This window comes from Equus quagga, chromosome 2 (genome assembly GCF_021613505.1).
Source record: "Equus quagga isolate Etosha38 chromosome 2, UCLA_HA_Equagga_1.0, whole genome shotgun sequence".
NCBI classification, from domain to species: Eukaryota; Metazoa; Chordata; class Mammalia; order Perissodactyla; family Equidae; genus Equus; species Equus quagga.
Genome location: NC_060268.1, coordinates 24,115,009 through 24,138,190, shown reverse-complemented (window position 1 = coordinate 24,138,190; position 23,182 = coordinate 24,115,009). Strand labels below are relative to the sequence as shown.

Sequence of the window (23,182 nt, the reverse complement as noted above, 5' to 3'; positions counted from 1 at the left end):
CTCTATTCTGAGGCAAGCCATCTGCAGATCATCCTTAGAGCCACACAGGTCCGCAGACTCCTGAAGGCGCTGACCAAGGAAGACCACCCATTTGGGCTCATCTCTCCAGACTCCCTGACCCATCGGACCTTCGGAGGAAACTTAGCCCAGCCGTGGGGCATCTACCCTGAAGCCTGGGATGGGTATAATTGTTAGCATGACTCCAACTTTCTGCCAGTAATCTTCCTCCTCTCAGTGGGAGATGCTCTCGGGGATTGCCTTCCTTCCCCCCATCTCCCAAGGAGGCTTCACTTGAGAACCAGGTCATCAGATGTCATCCCCAAGAATTCCGCACATCAGCATCCGCCAGCCCCCGAAACATGCGCTGGTACAGGGTGGGGCTGAGGGCCCATGTGACCCTGATCACCCTTAGGAAACGAAGACTCCCCAAAGTGAGAGATGAGTCATTCTTTCCTCAGAATGACTTTTGTCTTGGAGAGCCTTGAACTGGCTCTGTCCTGACAGCATTTAGGAAGATGGTAGCAGCAGTGGCAGTGGTGTACTTTTTGAATCTGTCCCAGAAAAAGAGAAAGCGCAACTAGGAGAAAACCCAAAAATCCATGTGCAACATCTTCCGCAAACCTAGGATGTTGAGATCTCCCCTACGGACCCCAAAATATGAGCAGGTGGGAATGGGCTGTGGATGCTTCAAACCCTACATAATATCAGCATCTGTGCAGAAGGATGCAGAAGGAAGCCAAGGGCATCTGAGGGACCTGAGAACAGAACCCCCAAACTGTCTACAGGTCCTCGCTGGAAAGCTGGGTGGGTCAATCTGAGAAGAGCAGCTAAAACAGGGAGAGACCTAACAGGTTATTTCTCAGGCCTCCCACCTATGCTGCATAGGAAGCACATAGTGGTGCTTGTTTAGTGTTTGTTGAATGAATAAAGGTCAAATGACATTTTCCTGGAGATTCCTTCTAATATTTGTGGGCGGGGAGCAGGAAAGGACAAATCCATGTTTTTGGTTTTTTTTTTTTTTTTGAGGAAGATTAGCCCTGAGCTAACATATGCCACCAATCCTTCTCTTTTTGCTGGGGAAGACTGGCCCTGAGCTAACATCCATGCCCATCTTCCTCTATTTTATATGTGGGACACTGCTACAGCATGGCTTCACAAGTGGCATGTAGGTCCACACCCGAGATCTGAACTGGTGAACCTCAGGCCACTGAAGCATAACGTGTGAACTTAACTGCTGTGCCACTGGGCCAGCCCCGACAAATCCATGTTTTGAGTCACATGACTAAAATTCTTTATGCTTCCAAGGCATATGCTTTATGCCTCAGGCAGCCTGAGGCAGTCCTCTTCCTGAGCTTATGCAAAAGAATAACTCCTTTCTAACACACTCATGCTCCCACTTGCACACATGCAAGCACTCAATTTGGCCTTGGAAGAAGGTGTCCTGCTGAGAGGCAAGGAGGAGAAGGATCCCTAGATATACCAGCAGCTCTGACATCAACTGGCTCCAGATGTAACAGAGTCTCTTTATTGAGGATCCTAGAGGTGGAGGGGAGGGGGCGGCGGGTCTCAGCCCAGGGCGGCCGAGGGAGGTCCAGTTCGTGTCAAATCTGTGTTCAGGAAGTAGGTGCAGAGCTGCCCTTTGCCTTTGACCTTGATGACACCCCGGCTGTAGCAGGTGTAGCCTAAAGACTGCAGCGCCCGAGCTGTCTCTTCAGTCACCTGCAAATGGAGGGGAGTGAGGGGCTGTGGGGGTGGCCCCATCCTGTCCCCCTGCCCCCTGCCTCCAGTGTGGCTCCCTCACTTGGATCTTGCCCAGGACTCCTGTACTCTCCATGCGGCTGGCCACGTTCACCGTGTTGCCCCAGATGTCGTATTGTGGCTTCTGGGCCCCAATCACTCCAGCCACTACTGGTCCGTGGTTCAACCCTGACAAGAGGTGTGGTAAAGAGGGGCTTTGGTGGGAGGGATTTGAGGAGGGAGAGTGGAAGAGGAAGCGAGGAAGCTCAAGGAACTAGGGTGAAGGGCCTGGGGGCCTTAGAGGAAAGGAGTGTGGGGTTGGAGGAGTGGGGCTTGGGGACAGGACTGGGTGAGCCTCAGAGCTCCTGGCCCAGTAGCTTCATGCTCCATCCCAGGGGTGAGTCTGGAGGGGGGTCCAGGGATGAGCTGGGGAGCACCTAACAAAGGACTTGGGGGAGGAAGAGCTTGGGGAGGCGAGGAGGAAGTCCCAGACTGCTCCAGCAAGGGAGGGGCCTCACCCACACGCAAGCGGAAGTTGTTGAATGAGTGCTTGTTGATGACATCTAGCTTAGACCCGAGGGCCACTGCGAATTCCACCATGGTGCCAAGGTGGCTGCAACTTCGCTCAGCATCCTAGCAATGGGCCAACCCACCAGAATGGGTCAAGGAGGGCAAAGGAATAAGTCCCACTTATGAGCCCACCAATGAGAGTCCAGACAAGGGTTGGTAGGTAAGGAAAGGATGTGGTACCTGCTGTGCGTCCTGTCCAGAGGTGGCATTTAAGCCTGTAGCTGCCATGTAGGTGCTGCCAATGGTTTTGATCTTCTCCACGCCACTGAATTTGGGCTTGGAGAGCAGCTGTATAGAGAGGAGGCTGTGTCCTCAGCCTCTCTTGCTCGCTCCCTCCTCTCTCCCAGAAACCCAGCCCCAGGCCTTTGGAGGCTAAAAGACCAGGTTGTCGGCTTAGGGATGGGGGCAGGAGGGAGAGTGGGTAGTGGGCAGAGTTGGTGGAGAGGACAGAGCTGGGGGATCAGAGGAGGAGCAGGAGGGCTGGGGAGGGGAGGATGGGCCTCATGGTTGGGAGAGCAAAGTGGAAGGAGGGACTGGTAGGAAATTCTAGAATCCATGACATAGGGCCTCGAGGACCCTTGGAGTTTTCACCTCATCAAAATCAGCAATTATCTCATTGAGCAGCCGCAGACACTCTAGGCCCTCGTGGTTGATATTGGATTCAGAGTAAAACTCCTTGAAGTCTGGGACGGAGGCGAAGAGGACACAAACACACTCATACGACTGGTGGTAGAGATCCTAAGAGGGCGGGAGGCTGGGTGAGGGGGATGCCGTGTTCTTCCTCTCTGGGTCTGCAAGGGCCCTCCTCCCTGTGTCCACACTCCTCCCTCTCTGTTTAAGAAGGATTTGGAAGGAGGGGGGACAAGGCCAGGTTATCCCAGGGATGTGACATGGGAGTCAAAGATTGGGTCTCATTGTGATTCGAGGAGAGACCGGGGTTTGGGGTCAGGATTACCTCACAGCAACGTGAAGGGAGTCTCTTCTAGAAGTGGGATCACATCAATGGGCATTATCTTTATATCCTATCTAATTACTGGGAGGTGTTGTCAGTTGTCAGCTTACAGACAGTTACAATTTGAAAGAGAAAATAACAGGGGAAACGAGCAGAGGGACAAGTAGGGAAAGATGGTGGAGAGGGAGTCAGATCTGAGGCTGGTTCACAAAACAGGCACCATGAAGTCCTAGTTAGTCCTAGATTCTGGCTCTGAGCTTTCCAGTAGCCAGTGTGAAGACAGAAACAGGATCAGTTACAGGATTTCCAGGTCTATAAGAGAAGAAATCAGGAGAAGTGGAGCTACTCCTGATCTTGAGAGAAGAGAGCAGGTCGGTGGGGGCATGAGGCTGTGAAATAGCCCCTGAGCTGTTTCTTTAATACCCCTCAATATAGGCCAAGAACACAGCCATAGCAGAGAGAGCGAGGTGCTGGTGGTACAAACAAGATGGTACAAATATGTGAGTGACCTTCTGACGGTCTGACTATGGCAAGATATTTGAGGGTGTAGAGCAACAACATCCAGTAGAAGTTTCTGTGCTGATGAAAAGGTTCTACATATGTGTTGTCCTATATGGTGGCCACTAGCCATGAGCAGCTCTTGAATACTTGAAATGTGGCCAGGGTGACTGAGGAACTGAATTTTCTATTTTAATTAAATTACATGTAAATGTAAATGGTCACATGTGGCTAATGACTACCAGACCAGACAGTGCTGGTCTAGAGAGATGGGTGGACTGCGTTCTCCACACACGCCCATCAACACTCCACGAAGCTTCTGAAAGGCATGGAGTGACCATGAATGGGAGAGGACACTCCTTCCAAGTGGGAACTTGGAACACAGAGATTCGGTGCTCGTCAAAGACAGGGCCTGAGATCTTGTGAAAATGGAGGCGCCTGACAGGGACAAGGGCTTGGGCAGCCACCTAACCTGCTGTGGGGGAACCCAGAGAGGATGAGCCAAAAGCCAAGACTTTTATCTGAAATTGGCCCCTATGGCGTCTGCGGCTCAGGAGTCAAGGGTGAGGAGTCACCTCGTTGCGCCGGTTCTGGCCAATGAACTGGGGGGCCACGTGCGCAGGGAGCACATTCTCCAAGAGCAGCCGGGTCAGGTTCTCCATTGTCTCTGTCTCCTCCCGCTCCTGCCTCAGCTTCTTCTTCCACAGGAAGTCCAGGCGGCAGTAATATTCATTCTGGGGAGGGTCAGCAGGGGGCCATGGGGAGACACAGTGCAGGGGAAACCCCAGCTCCTGCGTGTTCACTCCCGACTCCATGACGCCTCAAACCACACCACCCCCTAGACTAGAGATAAGGCTTAAGGTGCCATTATCCCTGGAGAGAGCACCTCGAAACCAGAGTCAAACTAGGGTGCATAGAATTGGCAGCAGATTTTTCCTCAAGCGTGGTTTTCCTACATCAGGGGTTGGAGGGAGGAGGGGAGGGGAGAATTTGAGGGTATTCTCCTTGAGGAGTAAAGGAGAAAGAAAGGGAGCAGGAAGGTTCACTTAAAAGCTTCCAATGGGCACACCACTTGGGCTCAACCCAGAGATGTAAGATTCAGGGAAAAGGTGAGAGAGACCAAGTCACAGATATGGGGACCCCCACCTCACCCTTCAGAGGGAGGCTCTGGAGGGCTGAGCTGGGTGACTTACCTGCCGAGCCAGGACAAGGAGGGTAAAGAAGAAGATGAAGAAGGAGATAGCGCCCATCATTTTGGGCTCCTTCAGCACCCCTGGCCTGAAGAGGATGGGTCAGAATTGTCTCTTGCCCTGCCCCTTCCCGATGGCCTCCTCCCTGCTCTCAGGCCCACGGAGCCCTCAGCCTCCCTCCCCCTTTGCCCTGTGGGTGGTTCAGGGCAGTGAGGTGAGGACAGCTCTGCTCTGACCCATCTCACCCCCGTCCCAGACGGCCTGGGCACCTCTGTCCAGCGCTCGTGCGCACCTGGAATCCGCGGGGCCCAGATAGAGGCGGGCGATGAGGCAGTCAGACAGCCAGGCGTGGGAGTGCAAGAAGAGGGAGCAGGAGGCCGTCAGCCACAGCAGGAGCAGCAGCAGCTTCAGTTCGAAGCTCATGTGCAGAAAGAGGGAGCAGGAGAGGAAACCCAGCACGCAGCAGTGCATGGAGTACTGTGGGGCCAGGCAGGGGGATCAGGAGGTGGGGCATGTCCCACCTCCAGGGAGGGGCAGGGGAACACCCTGGGGGCTCCTGTCCTGCCCCTCCCAGGGCCCAGGTCCTATATGAGGGGCAGGAGGTGTCATGCACACAAACACACACCAAGTGTGCTTATGTCTGTCCCAATCCACAGGATTGCGTGTTCTTCAACTAAGGAGCGGGGAGAGGGGCCAAGGAAGGTTCTGGAGAAGGAGATTCACGGCTGTGAGGAACACTCACTGGGATGCTGATGAGAGGCAGGGACCCAGGGAGCTCCCAGGAGAGGTTCAAAGCCATGGAGGACACATTGGGAGCCTGGAAAGGGCACTTCGATGCTGGCGGTAAGAAGAACTGCAGGAGGAGATGAGGAGCTGAGGGGTGCAGGCAGCTCCTTGGGCACAAGGGTGGCTTGTGCTGGGTTTCAGGTGGCCCAGGGATGAGTCAGGGACAGACTGCTCCAAAGGGATGGATTCTGCTATTTCTGGTTGGTGAGGGAGCCTCAGCACTGGGGTCCTTGCTTGGGGGGGCAGGGATTGGGGGAGTGGGTGTCATGAGCTCTAGTCTGCCATGGATTCACTGTGTGATCTCTTGTCAGCCATTTAACCACTCTGGGCCCCAGCTTCCTCTCTGTAACTTGGTGGGGGGCGGGGGGGAGATTCCTAGGGTGCAAAGGGAAAGAATTCCAGGAATGATTCCGAGTTCAAAAATCAGCCAAACTCAGCTATAAAGTCATAGTGAGTCAGCTAAGTAGTAAATATGTGCCTACATAGAAAAAAGACAGGAAGGATGTCCACCAAAGCATTATTAGCAATGATTATGCCCAAGTAGTAGATGTGGATGACTGCCATTTTTTCTTTTATACTTGTCCAACATTTCCAGCATCCTCTAGCCTTAGTTCAGATGCTCCCCACATCCAGGGGTTCCCTTTCAGCCTCTGGCAGTTTCAGCATACCCTGATGGGGGTGCTTAGGGTCCCCTATGCCCTCACCAGGCTGGTAATGGCCATGGCGAAGACGAGAAGGATGGTGGCGGTGCCCAGGGCGACTCGCAGTCCGGGCCGTGTGGACACCAGGCCAGACAGTGCAGGCAGCCAGTGTAGCACCTTGGGGCCTTTCAAGACACACCTCTGTGGAAAGAGCATGGGAGTCTTAGCCATGGGGCCAGGGCACCTACTTCAGGCCAGGTCATGGTTAGGGGCCTCAGATTGCTACTTCCGCCCCCCAGCCCATCTCACCGTCAGGTGCTCTGAGAAACAGATGAAGAGGAGGAGGAGGAAGAGGAGGAAGGTGATACTATAGGTGATGGCCAGAGCTGGGGGCCTAAAGGGAAACAAAAGTGAGGCCTTGAAGAGCCAGAATAGGCTCCCTGTGTGCTGGGAGGGTGCCGCATCATCTGGTTGGGAGATGGGGAGAAGCGGTCCTGGGTTGATTTTGCCGATGGGGTCTGTGCTGATAAAAGATATTACATGCTGCTGATCTGGGAAAGCTGAGGGGTCTAGGGCAGTGTTGGGGCGGGACAGGAACTAATAAAGTAGGGACAATATTGGAAGGGGGCAGGGGGCTCACAAGAGTGGCTGAAGCTGCGTCAGACTGGTCTCTGGGCCTTCAAGCCAAAGCTCTTTCACCTGGGCGAATTTGGAGTAAGTCCTCCCCTCTTCCGGCAGTGGGCTAAGAGTGAGGACCTACTTTCTAAGCTATTTGCTGTGAGATTTAGGCTTCTCGATGGGAACACACCTCCTTCATGAGGATATTGTTAGAATCGAGAGACAGGCATGTGAAAATGCTCTGGTTATGTGGAAAGCACACAGGATGTACAATGATAAGACGAGGGCGGTGATTATCACCAGTTCCCAGAACACGTATTTCCTCTGCAGGTCTGAAGCCAGGGGAAAGTGGGAAAAGGAAGACAACGTAGGTGGGGGATCAGGAAGAGCCAGGGGGTCCGTTTTTGAGAATCAGCTCTCTCACCTGTTTGTCACCAGCATCTGGACGATGAAGATGGAGAGAAAAACCAGGAAGGTGCAGGCTGTGTAGTATTTGAAGGCGGGGAGTGCAGAGAGTCGATACTGGAAGGGAGGGGTTCGGGGGGAGACAGGGGCACCAGTGCTGCCCATCGCCTTGAAGGTGTTAATCCCAGGCCAGGAGTTGGTCCCCTAGACTCACTGAGCCACCCTCCAGTTCCATCCCGGGTAGCCCCTACCAGTGCTGCCCTCCTCCCATCCATCACCACCCAGTAATTCAATCTACAGGGTGACTTTCCTTTGGGAGAGAGGCACAAACCCTCACCCCGGGGATCACAAACTGAGCAGACCTGAGGAGGGGAGGTGGGACCACAGAGCCTGCTCCCTCCCCAGGGCTGAGGAACTAAGATTGGGAAATCCTCTGGTGTCACCACCTCCTCCCAGCCCACCTCTTTCTCCATCTCCTTCTCTCGGAAGTACAGTGTCAGTGGGTTGAAGTCCTTCGACTGCTTCCACTGTCTGGTGAGAGGTGGTGGTGGGGGGGGGCAACAAGCCCCGGAGAGGAAAGGGCAGGGCAGGGCCAGAGAGGGTAGGAGGGCATGGTCAGGCGAGTCTTTCCCTGGGCTAGGGCTGAGAAGCCCCTCTTTTCCTCCAGGTCATCAGGGGAGCGCCATCCCTTCTCTACCACATGACCCCGGGGCCTCAGCCCCCCAGCCCTCTTCTCATCTCCGTACTTCTGAGAGTTGAGCTGTTCAATGACCTGGAAGAACTTGGCATCCCCGGTGTCCAATTCCTCATCTAGTCCCCGGGGGGTACGGCTCCTGCACAGTGAGAGTCCAGCCTGTCACCACGGAGACCCTCAAAAGCATCTGGGCAAAGCAGGAGCAGCCCCCTAGGAAGGTTGGAGGTAGACCACCCAGACAGCTCCACTGTCAAAGTCACTTGGGCCTCCTCACCGGTCCAGGCTCCACTGGGGGCTGAAGGAAGCCAGGGCCTTCTCCTGTTGGGAGAACACAGAGGGGATGGGGAGATGGGGAGCGTCCTTGGAGCCTCTTTGCAGTGAGGCATCCCCCAAATGCACGCCTCCTTGGCTGTTTCCCCCGCCTCTAATGACTTCTCTCTTTCTTTCTCTCTGTCAAATCCCACCTGCCCTCAAGGGAAGGTTCAAACCACATTTACTCTTTAAAGATTCCTCCTGACTCTTTACACTCCCAGGGTCTTTATACTCTGATTTCCTCACAGTTGCTATCACTTACGAGCCAACCTTGCATCGTCTATAGGCTTCGGTGGCTACTGATTTTTTGTATCTCATCTTCCCTAAGGACTGCACCAATTCCAAAGGCAGCAACTTGCCCATCACCACCCAGGGGTGCCAAAAAATCCTTGTGAGTGTAAACTGAAGTGACAATGCAGAACATTGCGACTCCTCTCTGACCTTCTGTGATGGTCAGGCTGAGTTGGGAAGCATTTGGGGTGGAAAACAAAAAAATGGAGAAGAAAGAGAAGAAGAGAAACAAACCTGGCTATAGTCATTTTCTTCTGCATGAAAAGGAGCGCACGGTGTGTGCAGAGATATGAAAATGACAGGAAGTAAAGCGGGTGAGGACAGCGCCAAGGAGGAGGGTGAAGCCCCGTAGCCACCACCCAGGGCAAGAAGTATGGCGACCGTTCTTCCCTGCTCATCTTGGCTCATGTGAGGAAGCAAGGTCACAAGGGGCCACATCATCGCCCCCAACCAAAGCCTTGTGTATGTGAGAGGAGAGACAGAGACAGAGACTGAGCGGTACGTTCCAGGTAAGAGCCCATCTATGTATGTATGCCTGGACCTAACTTTCCAAACTACCTACCTGTACCTTCCCACATGCCTGTAAGTTATTTGAAGGCAGGGAAAACATCTTATTCATTTCTGTCTTCTCAAGAACTAGCCTAGTGCCCGCCACATAGGGTTACTCAAAAATGGTGGAAGGAATGAATGGATGAGTGGTATATACCACCACTAACCCTGCCCCATCACCCCAAAGTTCCTGCTGTTTGAGGGTAAGCCAGTTGTGATTCTCAGGATTTCCAGCATTTGACCGAGAACCTGGGACTTCAGAGGCTGAGAAGTGAATTTCGGGGCTGGTGAGGTCCTGCCTCAGGAGATACCCTTGAACAAAGGGCTCCTACTCCTCCACCCTGACACTTCTTAGCCTGCACACCGGTGGTGGGGGTGGAGGTTTGGCATGGGTTCTGGGGGGCATGCCCACCATGGGGATTGCACCCAACGTTGTCCACAGTCCCTGGGCTCCCAGCGAACTGCACCTTCTCCTCCACCCCACCCTGAAGGCCTCATGCTACAACAGTCAGCTGGGTCCTGAATTCTTCCTTCCTCTCCCTCCAGCTGGCTTAACTCTTCTGACCTCTCCCCTCCTCCATGTTGACACTTAAAATTAAGTACTCCTCTGAACCACTGATGCCAGTGTCCCCCCGTTCCCAAGGTTCACTGACCTCTGGCCTGCTTCCCCGCTGGATGGAAGAGGAAGGGGGAGGGAACACAGAAAAGATACTCTGGAGTCATTCCATAAATCCACTCAGATCTACCCAGTACAGAAGGTTCTGGGGCGATCTGCAGAAAGGTGGCCGGAAATGCCAAACAGGTTTGGGAAGATCAGGTAAAAGAGAGAAGAGGCTGAGGAACTAGTCCCAGGGCTAGCCTTTAGAGCCACGGCCTGCTCCTTGCATGAGGGGGTTCTGGCCGCTCATCATCAAGTACTAACCCCAAAAGCCAGCCAGTGAGGAAGATTCAGGCTCCTCCATGAGTTATCTTTGCCCTTTCTCTGGAAAGAAGGGCAAAGAAGGGCTGAACCAGTGACCAGGGCAACTAGACAGTTCATGACCTGGGGATGTCACCAAGTGACTCCCTGGTGGTGGGGGCTGGGTGGCTGGGAGTGGGCAATGGGAGTGGGTTTATGTAAGTTCTGGGGCTCGTGATGGAGATGCACATACCGGGAGAGGAGTGGAGGTGGACACAGGGCTCTCTACGTGGCTCAGGTGGGCAAAAGGCTTGGCTGCACCCCAGGACTCCAGGTAGCGGGTCATCAGCAGTGATGGACGCATCTTGGGGCCCTCAAGAGAGGACAGCAACCCTCCTGCAGTGCCCTTCTCGTCCTCTTCCTCAGCCTGGGATGTATGAGGGCTGAGAGTCAAGATCACAGACCCTTCCTTCCCCATTCTCCCCACACCCCTTAAAGGCTTGTTTCCCCTCCCCCTTGACACACACACTAGGATGCAGGAACTCAATCTTAGGTATAGACAAGATCAGGCCTGTTGGCTGTGGGTGAGTAGGGCCGACCAGCCCATGGGGTTCAGGCTGGGCTTTTACCCGGGGATCGATGACCAGGTAGGTAGGCTCCCCTAGCTCCCGAAGGTACGGGTCTCGGTGTTCCATGGCTGCATCCTCCACAGCATAAGCCCCTGCCAGCAGGGCCAGGGTAGCCCCTGTGATATGTACGCGCCTGGAAGGAGGGTGCAGTGGGAGTTAGGAGGGAGGGGCCCCCAGACCTCTCATTTCTTTCAAGGATCATTCCCAAGGGTCTACTACAGGAGGTGTCTCCCAGCTCCCCTCCCTATGCTGCATGGTCTCTCTAAGTCCCAAATGGGCTTGTGCTCATTTTAGGGAACTATGAAATGGGAGGTAGCATGTGGGAAGCCTGGTTGGCCTCTTGCTGTAGTCTCTTGCAGCCCCAGGTCTCACCCTGGCACGCCACCGGCCTCCATGTGGTTGGCCAGTGTGACGTCATGCGACCAGACATCGTACTGCCACTTCTGCAGCCCGATGACTCCGCAGAGCACGCTGCCTGAGTGCACACCCACACGCATGTTGATGTCCACACCAGTGGCTGCCCGAAGTTTCCTGAGCAGGGTGTATGGGGGACAATCTGAGTGCTGCCCTCAGCCCAGCCCATGCCACACCCCTCCCGCTCTCCAGGAGGACTTCCACCACCTTGCCTGCTCCTCTCGCACATTCAACCCTCGGTACTCCACCTGCCCGCCCAGCTGAGCTCACCTGATGGCCCGGCACATGTCCAGCCCCATGCGCACGCAGTTGATGGCGTGGTCTGGCAGCGAGAGTGGCAGCCCGGAGACACAGTAGTAACAGTCTCCCAGGATCTTGATCCGCATGCATTCATGCTCCTGGGAGTGTGTGTGTGCAGGGGGGAGGGGGGCACCTGGTTAGAGGCCAGAGGAGGCAGGAGGGAGCTGGGAAAAGTGGGAGCAAATGTGGTATTCCTGAAGAACTTCTGAGGTTGGGGCGGTCTGGGGTCTAGAGATTCCCCTAACTTGGTATGGGGCTGGCTGAGGTCCCCCCTGCAGGAGACTTTCTCAGAAGGATTTCCCAAGGGTTGGGATATCGGTGGCTCTCCCCAGCTTTGGCATGTGTAGGGTGTATCCAAATTTGAGCATATGAAAGTTGCCTTAGGCTTGAAGATTTTTTAGGAAGATTAGCCCTGAGCTAACATCTGCCGCCAATCCTCCTCTTTTTCCTCAGGAAGGCTGGCCCTGAGCTAACATCCGTGCCCATCCTCCTCTACTGTGGGACGCCTGCCACAGCATGGCTTGACAAGTGGTGCATAGGTCTGCACCAGGGATCTGAACCAGCAAATCCCAGGCTGCCTGAGCAGAACTTGCGAACTTAACCGCTGCGCCACCAGGCTGGCCCCAGGATTGAAGCTTTTTGAGAGAGACTCAAGATGAGGTTGCTTGGGGACCTCCCTGGGGTCTGAGCAGGTGGCTGGGCTGAGGTTGCATAGGGCAGAGAATTCCCTTGGAAGGGCCTCCTAAGGTTAGAGCATCTAAAAATCTAGATTTTTTTGTAGTGTCCAGAGACACCTATGCTGGGGCTCTGAGCATATTTGGGGGTATGGTGGTTGGGGCAGCTGTGGAGACCTTAAGAGCTCTCTCCAGGTTTGTGGTGTGTGGTGAGCAGCCCCATGACTTGGGATGTTTGAGAGGGTTTCCTACTCCCATTGCAATATCTGGGACCCCATATGGCTGGGAAGTGGGACTGGGATCCTAGGAGGCAGGAGTTTCCTCTGGAAGGGGCTTTCCATGGTGGGGCATTTAAAAGTCCCTGGGTGGGGAGGGAGGCCCCCTCTGACCTTGGCGATCTGGTCGAACTTGCCAAAGAGCTCGTTGAGCATGAGCACCAACTCTTTAGGGGAGCACTCACTGGCCAGCCTCGTGAAGCCCACGATGTCAGCATACAGCACGCTGGGCAGGGCAGACTGCATCAGTGGGGCCGGGGCCACAGCCCATGGCCCCTCCCCTCCAGCCATCCTTCCTCATACCTGACTCCCTGGTGCCTCTTGACATAGAGGCTATGGAAGTTGTTGGTGCTCTCTGGCTGTGACCCCTGTCCAGCCTGCAGCCGTGCCATGATCTCTGCCTTCATCTCTTGGGCCAAGTAGGCAGGAAGGATGGACAAGAGAAGGTGTTCCTGGGGGAGGTCACTATGAGCACCAACCCCCCTGTATCCTTAAGCCAGACGCCTCAGCTGCCAAAACCCCCAGGAGCCCACACACTTTCCCAGTCCCCCTAAGTGTTCCCCAGGGCGCTCCCCAGGTCCTCCCCACCATGTACAGCCAGGCTCCAGCACCCTATCCTGCTCTGATCATCTTTAGGGACTGAATTCCCAGCACCAGTGCAGGAATTAGAGTCCTTCGTTAAGCATCCTAGCATACTAAGGTGCTTTCACAAGCTTCAGTTTGAGCCTCAGAACAACCTTCCATGGTGGGCACTAGCCAGATTTTACAAAAGAGGAAATGGAAGTGATCCTCTCAAAGTCATTCAGCTTGTGAAGGAGCCCGGTTGTGTGAGCTAAACAACTCCTCTCTCCCAGCCCTGGGCCCGCCCGGCCTCCCAGGCTCCGAGGACCTGGTGCTTCTTCTCGGTGTCCAGCCGCCGGCGCGAGTGCAGGGAACTCAGCGCCTCCCGGAACGTGGCGCGCAGGGCGCGCTCCATCAGCGCCTTGTGGTACGCTCCAGCCACGTTCCCGCACAGGAACAATACCGCGTTTGCTGCCAGCTGTGGGTGAGGGTCAGCTTCAGAAGGCGCTGGATCCGGGCAGGGGTAGGGGTGGCTATGTGTGTAGCTGGAGTTGGTCTCCAAGATGGCTGAGGAGGACTCTACAGTTACAGACCGAATTATGTGGAGGCAATCGGTGCCACACTGTGGGATCTGTAGGGGGCGCTTCTCCTCCCCCATTCCCCCTGCTCCAGAAGACTCTTGGTTGCTGCACCAATAGGTCTAGAAACCTTTGCACATACGTTTCCTCTACCTGGAATACCACTCCACCATCCCCATCCCCTACCCTCACCGAAGCACAAAACTACTCGGGCTCCAATTTTTACATTCTCTGTGAAAGTTCCATCATCCATATCTGTCCCCACCCCCCTGGTACCCTGGGGAACTCCCTAACCCGTGGGCTCAGAGTCCTCTTCTGGTGTCTGCAGGCATCGTGCTGCACTGGTGTCCCAGCTCCAAGAGGGCACGGACGAGGCCTATCTATGTTTGTATCCTGCGCCCAGCATTGCGCCGTGTCATGGAGGCACGGCTTAGCAAACGGTGGCTGAACCGCAGACGAACCAAGTAGCGCACAGGGGAGCCGGCCCGGGGTTGCAGCCTGGGCTATGTGAGCGCTCACCTGAGGCAGCAGCGCGGGCCTAGAGTCGGGTTGAGGCCCAAGATACAGCCCAAGAACCAGCAGGTGTGAGAGTGAGGAGGCGAGGCCCGCGGCGGTGGCGTCCCGCATGCCCAAGGGCAGCATGGCATAGACCGTGAAGATGACAAAGAGGAAAAAGGATACCTGGGGGAAAGGGGCATAGGAAGCTGCAGTCTTAGGCTGCTGGGCAGCTCACTTCTTGTGGCCTGTGTGCGAGTTCGAGGCCCGAGCTTCCCCCTCCCCCTCTCTCCTCCTGCCGCCCCTCTCACCTGGTCCCAGGCGCTCACCACGCCCCCGGTGAACAGGAAGCTGTAGCCTAGCGCAAGCAGCGCTGCCCACACGAGGCCGGACAGGGGACGCGTCCAGCGCTGCAGTCGGTGCTCGCGGGAAGCCAAGCCCAGCAGCAACGAGAAGCCGCCCAACGCGCACAGCACAGTGGTCAGGAAGCCCGTGTCAGAGGCCAGCTCCTGTGAGGACGGGGCGCGTGAGGTCCGATTGGACTGTGGAGTCTGGGGACTCGACCAGAGGAGGAAGAACGGGCAGCCCCACCGCCCAGTGCTGAAAAGCATCTCAAACTCAACTATGAAAAGGAGGTGGAGCCCCTTGGCTTGCCATTCGTATTAGGTAGAACCATACGAAATCGCGGATCACCTGTTTTTAATCTACAGAGCCAGCAGTCTAGTATGGTTCAACCGAAGATATCACCTGCACGCTCCAGCGGCGCCCAAATCTTGGACCATCTACCTAGAAGACCGGGCTCCCACTCGAAATGGGCCATTTGTGAATCTATGACTTTTCTGAGCCTGTTTTCTCATCTGTTACGGAGGAATCATAGCACCAGCCTAGGATCCCTAAGCAGGTGAAAAATCCTATCTCACAGAAGCTCTTAGCAATGATTGTACCCAAATCTGGACAATTCGCTGAGGAGATTCCTTGCCAGGCACAAGGCTCGATTTCCGGCCCCTGGCAAAGCTGTCCTCCAGCAGCAGGGGGCGCCCCATCCTCCCTCGAAGCCAAGGGCTGCGCTCCCGCCACCCGCTTCAGGGCGTAGAAGTCCCGCTGCTGTCCCCGCCCTTTGTCCCCACGTCTTCCTGGACTTCGAGGTGGACCAGCCGGGATGGGTCACGTACAGTGATTTTCCCACCTTGCCTCTGGGATAGTGAAAAGAAAATTTGCAGCAGGGTATTTCCAGAAATGGAATTGAAGACTCCTTTTCTCTCCCCAAAAGAAACTGGAAATGGGTTTATTTTGGGGACTAAATGAGAGTGGGATGAGGGTGCCTTCTGGGAGTCTGTGGGTACAACTGCTCCCCATCCCCTAAGAGGGAAAGAAAACCAGGAAACGGATTCCCAGGGGCCCAGTGTAATTTCCCCCCTGGAAAATTGGAAAATCCGGTGTTGGATTAATTCTAGTAAATGCAGCGCATCACAGAAGCTCCTAAGGTCTGTCAATACTCTGAGAGAAATTAGAAGAATTTAGGGCTCTGCCACATCCCTGTGTAGACCCAGAGACTGGGGCCCAGAGAGGTGGAGTGACTTGTCCAGGGTCACTGCAGCGACTACCCAAGGTTTAGCGCTTCTTTCTCGGGTCCCAGCAAAGAAAGCACGTAAAAAGACCCCACAAATCCCAACCCAGAAAATGCCCCCTAGGCAGTGACCCTCCCGCTACCCTCGAGGACACACCCCGAACCAGACGCCCCGCTCACCCTGCCACTGGCCCAGGCGACCGCGAGCAGCGCCAGGAGCGCGCAGAGCACGATGGCCAGCAGCATTAGCAGCAGTGGGTACTGCTGGCTCAGGCTGTAGTAGGTCTCGTAGAAGAGGTCTTCGCTGGGCGGCGGCCGGGGACTGAAGAGGCGGGCCATGGTGTCCCCTGCCCTGAGCTCCCGCGCCGCCTCGGCCCGGGGGTGGGGGCGGGCGGCGGACCCTGGGGCTGGGGAGGGCCAGGGGCCGGGTTACCTCCTGCCGCGCCAGCCGACCCAACTGTGCCCCTCTCACCTGGTCCAAGCCACTTCCACCCCGCGCGCCCAACTTCGCGGAGGGGTCCCACCTCCTTCCAGGCACTACCTGCGGCCTCCCAGCTCTGTCCACTGCCCAGTCCTTCTCTCCTTCCCTCTCAAACCCAGACTGCGGAGGTGCCCTAGCAAAAGCCTCATCACCAGGGGGCCAGGATTTGGGTTGAAGCAAAGGAGCCCAGGGTTCCCCCTTTTCCCCAACTCACTGCCCGCGATGCTGCCGCAGCTGAGTGGACGAGGCCCGGGGAGGGCTCCCGGGGGCTGGTTGTCGAGTGACACTCGCTGCTAGACTAGTGGCTCAGAGCCCTGGGCGACAGGCGCTTCCCTCCCAGCCGGCGCCGAGGCCCACTCCCACTTCCCCCGATGACTGGCCAGCCCCTTCCCGTGCCCGACTCCCCAGGCCTCCTCCCCCACCCTGATAGTATCTCCTATTCCCATTGTCTTCCCCCTTCTGTCCCCTCAAGGAAGGGGAATGTGGACCAATGGGAGAGATGCCAGTGGGAGGGGCGGGCTGGGTGGGAAGTGTCAAAATAGGGGTGAACGAGCTGGGATGTGGGGAGACTGAGGGAGGGATGGAGTGAAGCCTGGCGAGAATGTAGGGAAGGATGCTGGGCCCGATGGGGGCTAGGATCTAGGTCAGGAGCAGGGAGGGAGATCATTCGCTTCGCCTCTGGCCTGAGTGGCAGCTGCCATAGCTGCGGCCGAACTATCCACGCTCCCCGGTCTCCAGCTCCATGGGAGGGGGCACATCTGTGTGTAGCTTTGCACAGCCTTAGCTTTCTGCTCCGGGACACCAGCTGAGAATCAAAAAACTCCCACTTTGGAAGCAATGGGCGTGTGAGTGTATGTGATGGAGGGAGGTGAGAGTATGGGGACAACCTCCGAGAACCTGGGGGCATCATCATGCAGGGCAGAAGATGGGCTTTGGTCTGTGAATTCCCGTGGAGAGCCCCCACCCCAGGACCCCACTGTTGAGTCTCCGGAGCCCAGAAGAAAAGGGGGGCAACAAGGACACACAGCCTCTATGCCCAGAGTTTAGGTTTAGAGTGGGTCTTGCCTGCTCCAGAGGAAGTGCTCCGCCCTGAGATTAGGCGGCCCCAGGAGCCAGGCCTCCAGGATTCCTTCCTGCTGCCGGCTGGGCCCTGACCTGGTGTACCATGCCGGTGTGCCGCCCCTAGCCCTCAGCGTCCCACTTCCGGCCTCAGTGAGCCTACAGTGCCTCTCCCTCCCTCAGTGTCAGCTCTCTAACCTCCCATCCCTGCCCCTTCCCGACCTGACTGAAACCGTAGCCTCGTGTGCAGCACTTTGGCTAAAATTCCATTTATTGACTCCTAGGGGCACAAAGTTAGTTCAGGTGCAAGTCAGATGGCCCTCGGAGAGTCTCGGTTAGCTGCCTCCACTCCTGCTAGTGTTACACGGGCCCTGCGGCCCACTCCAGACTTGAGGTTCTTGCGGTGGCCCTTCTTGAGAACCTACTCGTGGGGGGTGTGCTGCCAGCCCCCAGCCCATGCTCCAAAGTGCCGGGTGCTGCGTGGACAAGGTAGTTCTTCCTTGTATATAGAGGTAGTTGTTGTTTCCAATCTGTACCCCTTGGCAGTCAACTACGGTAATAGACGGGGGCCCTTTAAGAGAAACAGAGACGGTGGTGGGATGGTTGAGTAGTCAGAAACTCAAAGCTGGGAGGAGCCGCAGGGCCGTGGGGCAGCGGCCCCTCGTGTTCACCCTGGGGAAATGCAAGTATTTCCCCTTCCAGCTGCCCCTTCAGAATCGGGTTTGCAGAAGCTCAAGAGGAGTGGCAACCAACGTCTGGCACCTTGATATTTGGATCTTTTCCACTGGGAGGCCCTCTGGACTGACAAAGCAACAGTGGCATTGAGGAGTTCACGGAGTTGGTGCTGGGGAAAGTCAGAAGGCCCCAGGGGCAGATCCAGGCCGTGCTGTGTGACCTCAGCAGGATCCCATCCCAGTGTGTGTCAGTTTCTTCATTTATAAAATGAGAAGGTCAGTGCGCATGGCCTCAAGCCCTTTCTCTCCCCTCTCTGCAAGTTACCCTGGATCTATCTACATCTTGAGGAATAGGCTGGTGGAAGAATGAAGCAGAGGAAAGGAAGGAGTGGGGAGTGAAGGAATACCTGGTGTCGGATCTGTCCCTGGTGCTCTGGGAGGCCGGTGGGCGCTGTGTCTCTCAGCCCCCTGTGAACGACACGCTGCTCTCAGGCTCCCTGTCCTGGGGTCTGTTCCCCCACCGCACACCCCCTAAGCCCCAAGTGTTCCCTGGCAAGAGGACAGGATTCACAGGAGCCCTAGTGCATCCCTTAGTCCTGCCAACATCTCACCTGATTCCCTTGGGGCCTAGGACCTGGGGTCCAAGCTGAGGTGGGGATCTGGCTTCTGAAAGGTGCGTTCTCTGGAGTTTGGGGAGGTTGGGCTGTTGAGTCAGATGTCCCTGCTGGCCAGTCACGCTGAACCTGCCGTCCCTGTGCCCTGATCCTCTCAGGACGGTTTGTACATTTTTCAGGAACAGAGTTGGGGGACCCCTCCAGATTCAGGTTGCCCAGCATCTCAGAGACCATGGAATCATGGCTTCCTGTGGTTCCCCCAGGGCCATCCATTTCTGTCCTTCCTGGGCCTGGCTCAGGGGCAGACAACATCCTGTTGCTGTCCCTGTGGTTAGACATGAACTTCTTCACCTATAAGGACAGGGGGCTTGTTGGGTGTGGATGTGGGAGAGCAGAGTCAAGCCAGGGGAGGAGTCTCCTGGTCCACAATCTGTTGCCTAGGAACTCAGAGGTGGGATGGGGAGACTGGAGATGAGGGTAGAGGCATAAAGAACAGGGGTCAGTGATGAGTCACTGGGTGGCCAAGGGAGCAATGTGTGTCACCTCTGACCTGTTCCTGGGTAGGGGTAGGTTGTATTGGATACTCACCCTGGAGACAGCATCGTCTGTCTTGTCCTTTACCAAGTGAAAAACGTTCTTGGTTTTTGGTTGGCATTCTGGAGAGAAGGCAGTGTGGGTGGCAGGGGAGCAAAACTTCTTTTCCAAGGCAAAGCCCCCTGCAGACAGATCCAGGCCTACCCCAGCTGCCAGCTAAATGGCAAGCTCACCTTGGAAGGAGGGCCTGTCCTTGGGTTCCTGGCTCCAGCACTGCTGCATTAACTCCTTCAGTTCTTCCAAGCCAGCAGTCTCAGGGCCAGGTAGGGGCAGCTCGGTCAAGGGGGGCCGGTTCTGCCTCTCGCATACTGCTTCCTGCACCACTGATGTCTGGGTCACCGCTGGGATGGGGATGGGGGACACACAGAGAAGGTATTAGGATATGAAGGGCCACCTGTTCCATCGTGGAAAGGGGCAGGGAGTGTAGTCTAAGGGAAGGGGAGGACGGAAGAGGACAGCCTGAGCAGGTAAGCAGGAAGAGGAGGGCTGGGGGCTTGTGGAAGGAGGTACCTCGGGTTAAGGATCCCAGAGTGTGCCCAAAATCTTACTCTCAGCTTCTCTTCCAGCTAGCAGTGCCCACATTAGAATCCCGAAGCTGCACAAGACAGAAAGCTGAGGCTTGGCCTGACTACTGGCAAGACCTCTCTCCCATTGCCTTCCCCTAAAAGGGCCCAGAGAAGTGTAGAAATTGGGGATGGGTGTTTGCATTGATTACATTACCTGTAGACATCACTGGCCTTGGAGGCCTTCTGGTTTACATCAGCCAGGAGTTCTGGGGCCAAGTAGGCTAGGGTGCCCCCTGGCTCCCCAGACCATGACCCTGACCGTGAGCCTCCCTGAAATGTGGAGAGGCCAAAATCTGCCAGCTGCAAAATGAGGGAAGAAGGAAGAGGTAGAGGATAGACAGGGCCAATCAGCTTCTAGAATTCCCCCCCCAACCCCCCACCCCGCTACCCCGCTGGGAGATGCATGCAGGTCCAGCCTTGTAAAGGAGGTGTGGAGAGCTAGGGAACATTCGGACCAGTGGGGCCCTTGAGTTGGAAGTCTGGGCCCCCTCTCCATGGGGCTGGGTCAAGGTCTGATTCTCCTGGGCTAGGTTAGTCATTGGTCTCTGGAGGGCCTGGTGGCGTGGGCCTATGGAACTGACTGGGTTGGTCAGGGCCTCTGTCACCTGGTAGGATAGGGCTAAAGCTCCTGAGTGGACTTTGACACTTGGGCAGCCCTGTGTCCAGAGGGAGATGCTGAGGTCATTCAGTAGCCAGGACTGCAGCAGGTCCTGTGTGCCACGGGTGGGGCTGGAGCAGCTTAGGGGCAGGACCTTATCCAGAGGCTGGGCTGGGGTATGGATGGGCTGACCTGGATGTGCAGCTCTGAGTCCAGCAGGACGTTGGAAGGCTTGAGGTCTCGGTGCAGAAGGACAGGGTTCTGGCTGTGCAGGTAACACATCCCAAGCACCAACTCCAGCAGCAGGCGGCAGCAGAGCGGCCAGGGCCGAGGGCACTGGGGCTGCAGCAGCCCGGCCAGGGAACCGTTCTCCATGAATGCAGTCACCAGAGCTGGCCCGGACACGTAGTCCCACTCCAGCTTCTCAGTGACCCCCAGCAGGAGCAGGATGTACGGGTTACGCAGATTTGCCATGGCCTTCACCTCCCTGGATATAGCTTCCCTACACCCCAGGAGAGAGTTGGAATCAGCTCTGCTTCTGGGAAGATCCCTCCCTTCCCCATTCTGGCCCCACCACACAGCGCCCTGCTTCCTAGGCTAGATACCAGCACGTCTGCAGCTTGGGTCACTCACCGGTTCACGATCTTGACCGCCACATCGTGACCCCAAGAACGGTGTTGCGCCTGGAACACGGTGCCAAACCCGCCTTGGCCAATGAACTTTGGGTTCTCCAATTCCTTGATGGGCACCAGGGAGGCTGGGGCTCCGCTGGCCCTGAGAGAGGGAGCCTCATTCACCAGCTGGCCATGGCGCCAAGTCCGTGTTGCTCCCAGCATCCCCCTGCCTCCGTGACCCCCGGGACTCGGCATTGCCAGTACAATCCCTGGCCTCCCCCACGGTGGCCCTACTCTCCCCCCGGCCCTGCCACAGGGCACAGACGGATTCCTGAACAAGTCCAAAGGGCACCCTCTGTGTCTGTCGGAGGCCACTCTCCACTCACCATAACTTGGAGCAAGACATCAGGCTGGAAGAGGTTATGAGCCCAAAAGATGGAGTGACTTCTGGGTGCAGGGGCTTGCGGCAGAGATGGAGAGGGGGTTGGGAGAGGAGTCAGTCTCCAGGCCGCTCCACAGATTCTGCTTCCTGGGTCGCCGGCCTGTACCCGAGTGAGTCAACAACTTCCTTCCCCTCTGGGCGCTTCTACAGTCCCGCCTCCAGGCGGGAGGGGAGAGCGCAAAACAGAAACTAAAGCTTCTCTTTTCTAACTAGTGTTTCCTTGAACTTGCTGCCTGCCTCGGTCGGGTTAGTTGTCACTGGGTATTCAGGGTACCCCGGAAGGAGTCCTCACCTTCCAGGAACCCACAATCACCCTACTCCCACAGCTGGTGTCTCTCCTTTCTCCCACAGGATTCCCAGCTCCACCACCTGCCAGGTCTGGGGTGGGGAGGGGATGGTGCTGAGGACTTTGTGGCCCAGGGCTCAGCTCTCCTACAGGTGTCCTAAGATCGTAGCTAACACTTCTATAAAGCCTACATGTACCAAGTTTGTATATTAGCTTGTTTAAGTCTCACATTAACCTTAAGGGAAGAGGTACTGCTTTTCTTACTTCTTTGTGGATGAGGAAACAAAGATGCTGATAGTTTTAGTGTCTTGCCTAAGCCGGTATGAACTGACTTCAGAGTCTGGCTCTGAACCGTCAAGGTTTCCTATTTTCACGTAGGCTTCAGCGGTGTGCCACTCAGCTGGTTGTGAGGTGGCTGAGGAAGGTGTGAAGCATCCAACAGTGTAGTGAAGGGTCCCTGTCTGTGTTCCTGCCCAGTCCCTGACAGCTGCTCTTGCTGGCAAGGCCCTGGCATTGGTAGTGACTTCCCTGCTGGCAAGACTAAGAAGCACTTCCTGGGCACTGTGGTCAGACGAACTAGCCCAGCCACAGGGCTGCTGACATTGTGGCGAACTAGCCCAGCCACAGGGCTGCTGACATTGTGGCGAACTAGCCCAGCCACAGGGCTGCTGACATTGTGGCGTACGCTGCAGTGGAAACTCCTCGGCGCCTCCCTGCTCCCCTCGCCCCCATGCCAACTCCTCCATGCCAATTCCCTGGTTAATACATGTTCCTGACAAGCATATGCTCCGGACAAGGGCCTTTGAGAACTCAGAAGCTTGAGGAGCCTTAAAGATTTAGGGTAGACAAAAGGTGTCCATATTTTACCTGCCCTAGGCCTGACCATGGCTGGAGGTTGTGGGAACTAGATAAGGCCAGCCCTAGGCACTCAGTCCTTCGCGGGGAGACCCAACCCTGCGGGTCATGTGCCAGCTCTCACTGGGAGGGGCTCACCTTGGTATGCACTTTCCATCCTGTCCAGTGGCCCATGGACTCTGCTGGTTGGATCAAAAGTGGCCAGCAGTTAACTGTGGTTTCTAGAGTACCTGGGAACTTCGGGATCCACACCGTGAATTCTGGGGGAATCAGTCCACGCTATAGTTCTTAGACTGTAGTCTCTTTAAAAGCTAGTATGTGGGAGGGGTCAATAAATATTTGTTGAATTGAATTAATAAGTGAACAGCCAAAACTTTTGGAGTTTCCTTAAGATGCTGATCACCCCAGCTGGAGCTCCATGCCCATTGGGAGGAAAGAGGAGGTTGGGCTTCTTTATGGTTTGTGGGCTTTCATCTGCACCTGCACAGCTGGCGGAATCCACCTGAAGCAGACTTTACTGTAGAGATGTGGTGTATCTCACAGAATACAAACGCAGGCGCCGCAGGTCCTCAAAATGTCTCTTCAGGAGCTAACAGCCTTCAGAGGGGACAGCCGTTCCTTTCATGATTCTCTTTGGGGAGAAGACCCTGGGCTCAACTCCTGGGCTCTACCGGAGGGGAGCAGGTGGACAGGAGATCAAAGGGTGTTTAAAGATCTTTTTAAGGCTGGATTTCTTTTTTTTTTTTAAGATTGGTACATGAGCTA

At 55.9% G+C, this 23,182-nt stretch overlaps 2 protein-coding genes across 9 annotated transcripts; both read right to left on the bottom strand.

Annotated features, from left to right (window-relative positions):
- Window positions 1–1,511: 1,511 nt before the first annotated feature.
- On the bottom strand, window positions 1,512–16,490 carry ADCY4 (adenylate cyclase 4). 5 transcript variants are annotated; one of them, XM_046655102.1, is made up of 27 exons: window positions 16,330–16,467; window positions 16,176–16,248; window positions 15,815–16,041; window positions 14,379–14,576; window positions 14,092–14,253; window positions 13,323–13,472; window positions 12,737–12,885; window positions 12,548–12,659; window positions 11,455–11,582; window positions 11,143–11,301; window positions 10,771–10,903; window positions 10,395–10,568; window positions 8,366–8,409; window positions 8,144–8,230; window positions 7,859–7,928; window positions 7,417–7,514; window positions 6,684–6,768; window positions 6,438–6,575; window positions 5,690–5,800; window positions 5,240–5,424; window positions 4,951–5,035; window positions 4,333–4,491; window positions 2,899–3,045; window positions 2,488–2,595; window positions 2,256–2,370; window positions 1,802–1,926; window positions 1,512–1,719 (listed from the first exon to the last, which is right to left on the bottom strand). In XM_046655102.1, the coding sequence occupies exons 3-27, from the start codon at window positions 15,971–15,973 to the stop codon at window positions 1,567–1,569; spliced, it is 3,234 nt and encodes a 1,077-aa protein (XP_046511058.1). In that variant the 5' UTR covers window positions 15,974–16,041; window positions 16,176–16,248; window positions 16,330–16,467; the 3' UTR covers window positions 1,512–1,566. The 5 variants fall into 5 exon arrangements, with proteins under 5 accessions (XP_046511058.1, XP_046511056.1, XP_046511059.1 ...); XM_046655100.1 differs by lacking the exon at window positions 16,176–16,248 and having other exon boundaries at window positions 16,330–16,490; XM_046655103.1 differs by lacking the exon at window positions 16,176–16,248 and having other exon boundaries at window positions 7,859–7,924; window positions 8,170–8,230; window positions 16,330–16,490.
- A 946-nt stretch (window positions 16,491–17,436) lies between these two features.
- Window positions 17,437–21,360, bottom strand: RIPK3 (receptor interacting serine/threonine kinase 3). 4 transcript variants are annotated; one of them, XM_046651981.1, is made up of 10 exons: window positions 21,221–21,360; window positions 20,854–20,994; window positions 20,413–20,722; window positions 19,777–19,922; window positions 19,605–19,651; window positions 19,230–19,397; window positions 19,051–19,118; window positions 18,460–18,813; window positions 18,256–18,316; window positions 17,437–17,745 (listed from the first exon to the last, which is right to left on the bottom strand). In XM_046651981.1, exons 1-10 carry the CDS (start codon window positions 21,238–21,240, stop codon window positions 17,510–17,512), a joined length of 1,551 nt encoding a protein of 516 aa, XP_046507937.1. In that variant the 5' UTR covers window positions 21,241–21,360; the 3' UTR covers window positions 17,437–17,509. The 4 variants fall into 4 exon arrangements, with proteins under 4 accessions (XP_046507937.1, XP_046507938.1, XP_046507940.1 ...); XM_046651982.1 differs by lacking the exon at window positions 18,256–18,316 and having other exon boundaries at window positions 17,592–17,745; XM_046651984.1 differs by lacking the exons at window positions 18,256–18,316; window positions 18,460–18,813 and having other exon boundaries at window positions 17,592–17,745.
- Window positions 21,361–23,182: the final 1,822 nt, after the last annotated feature.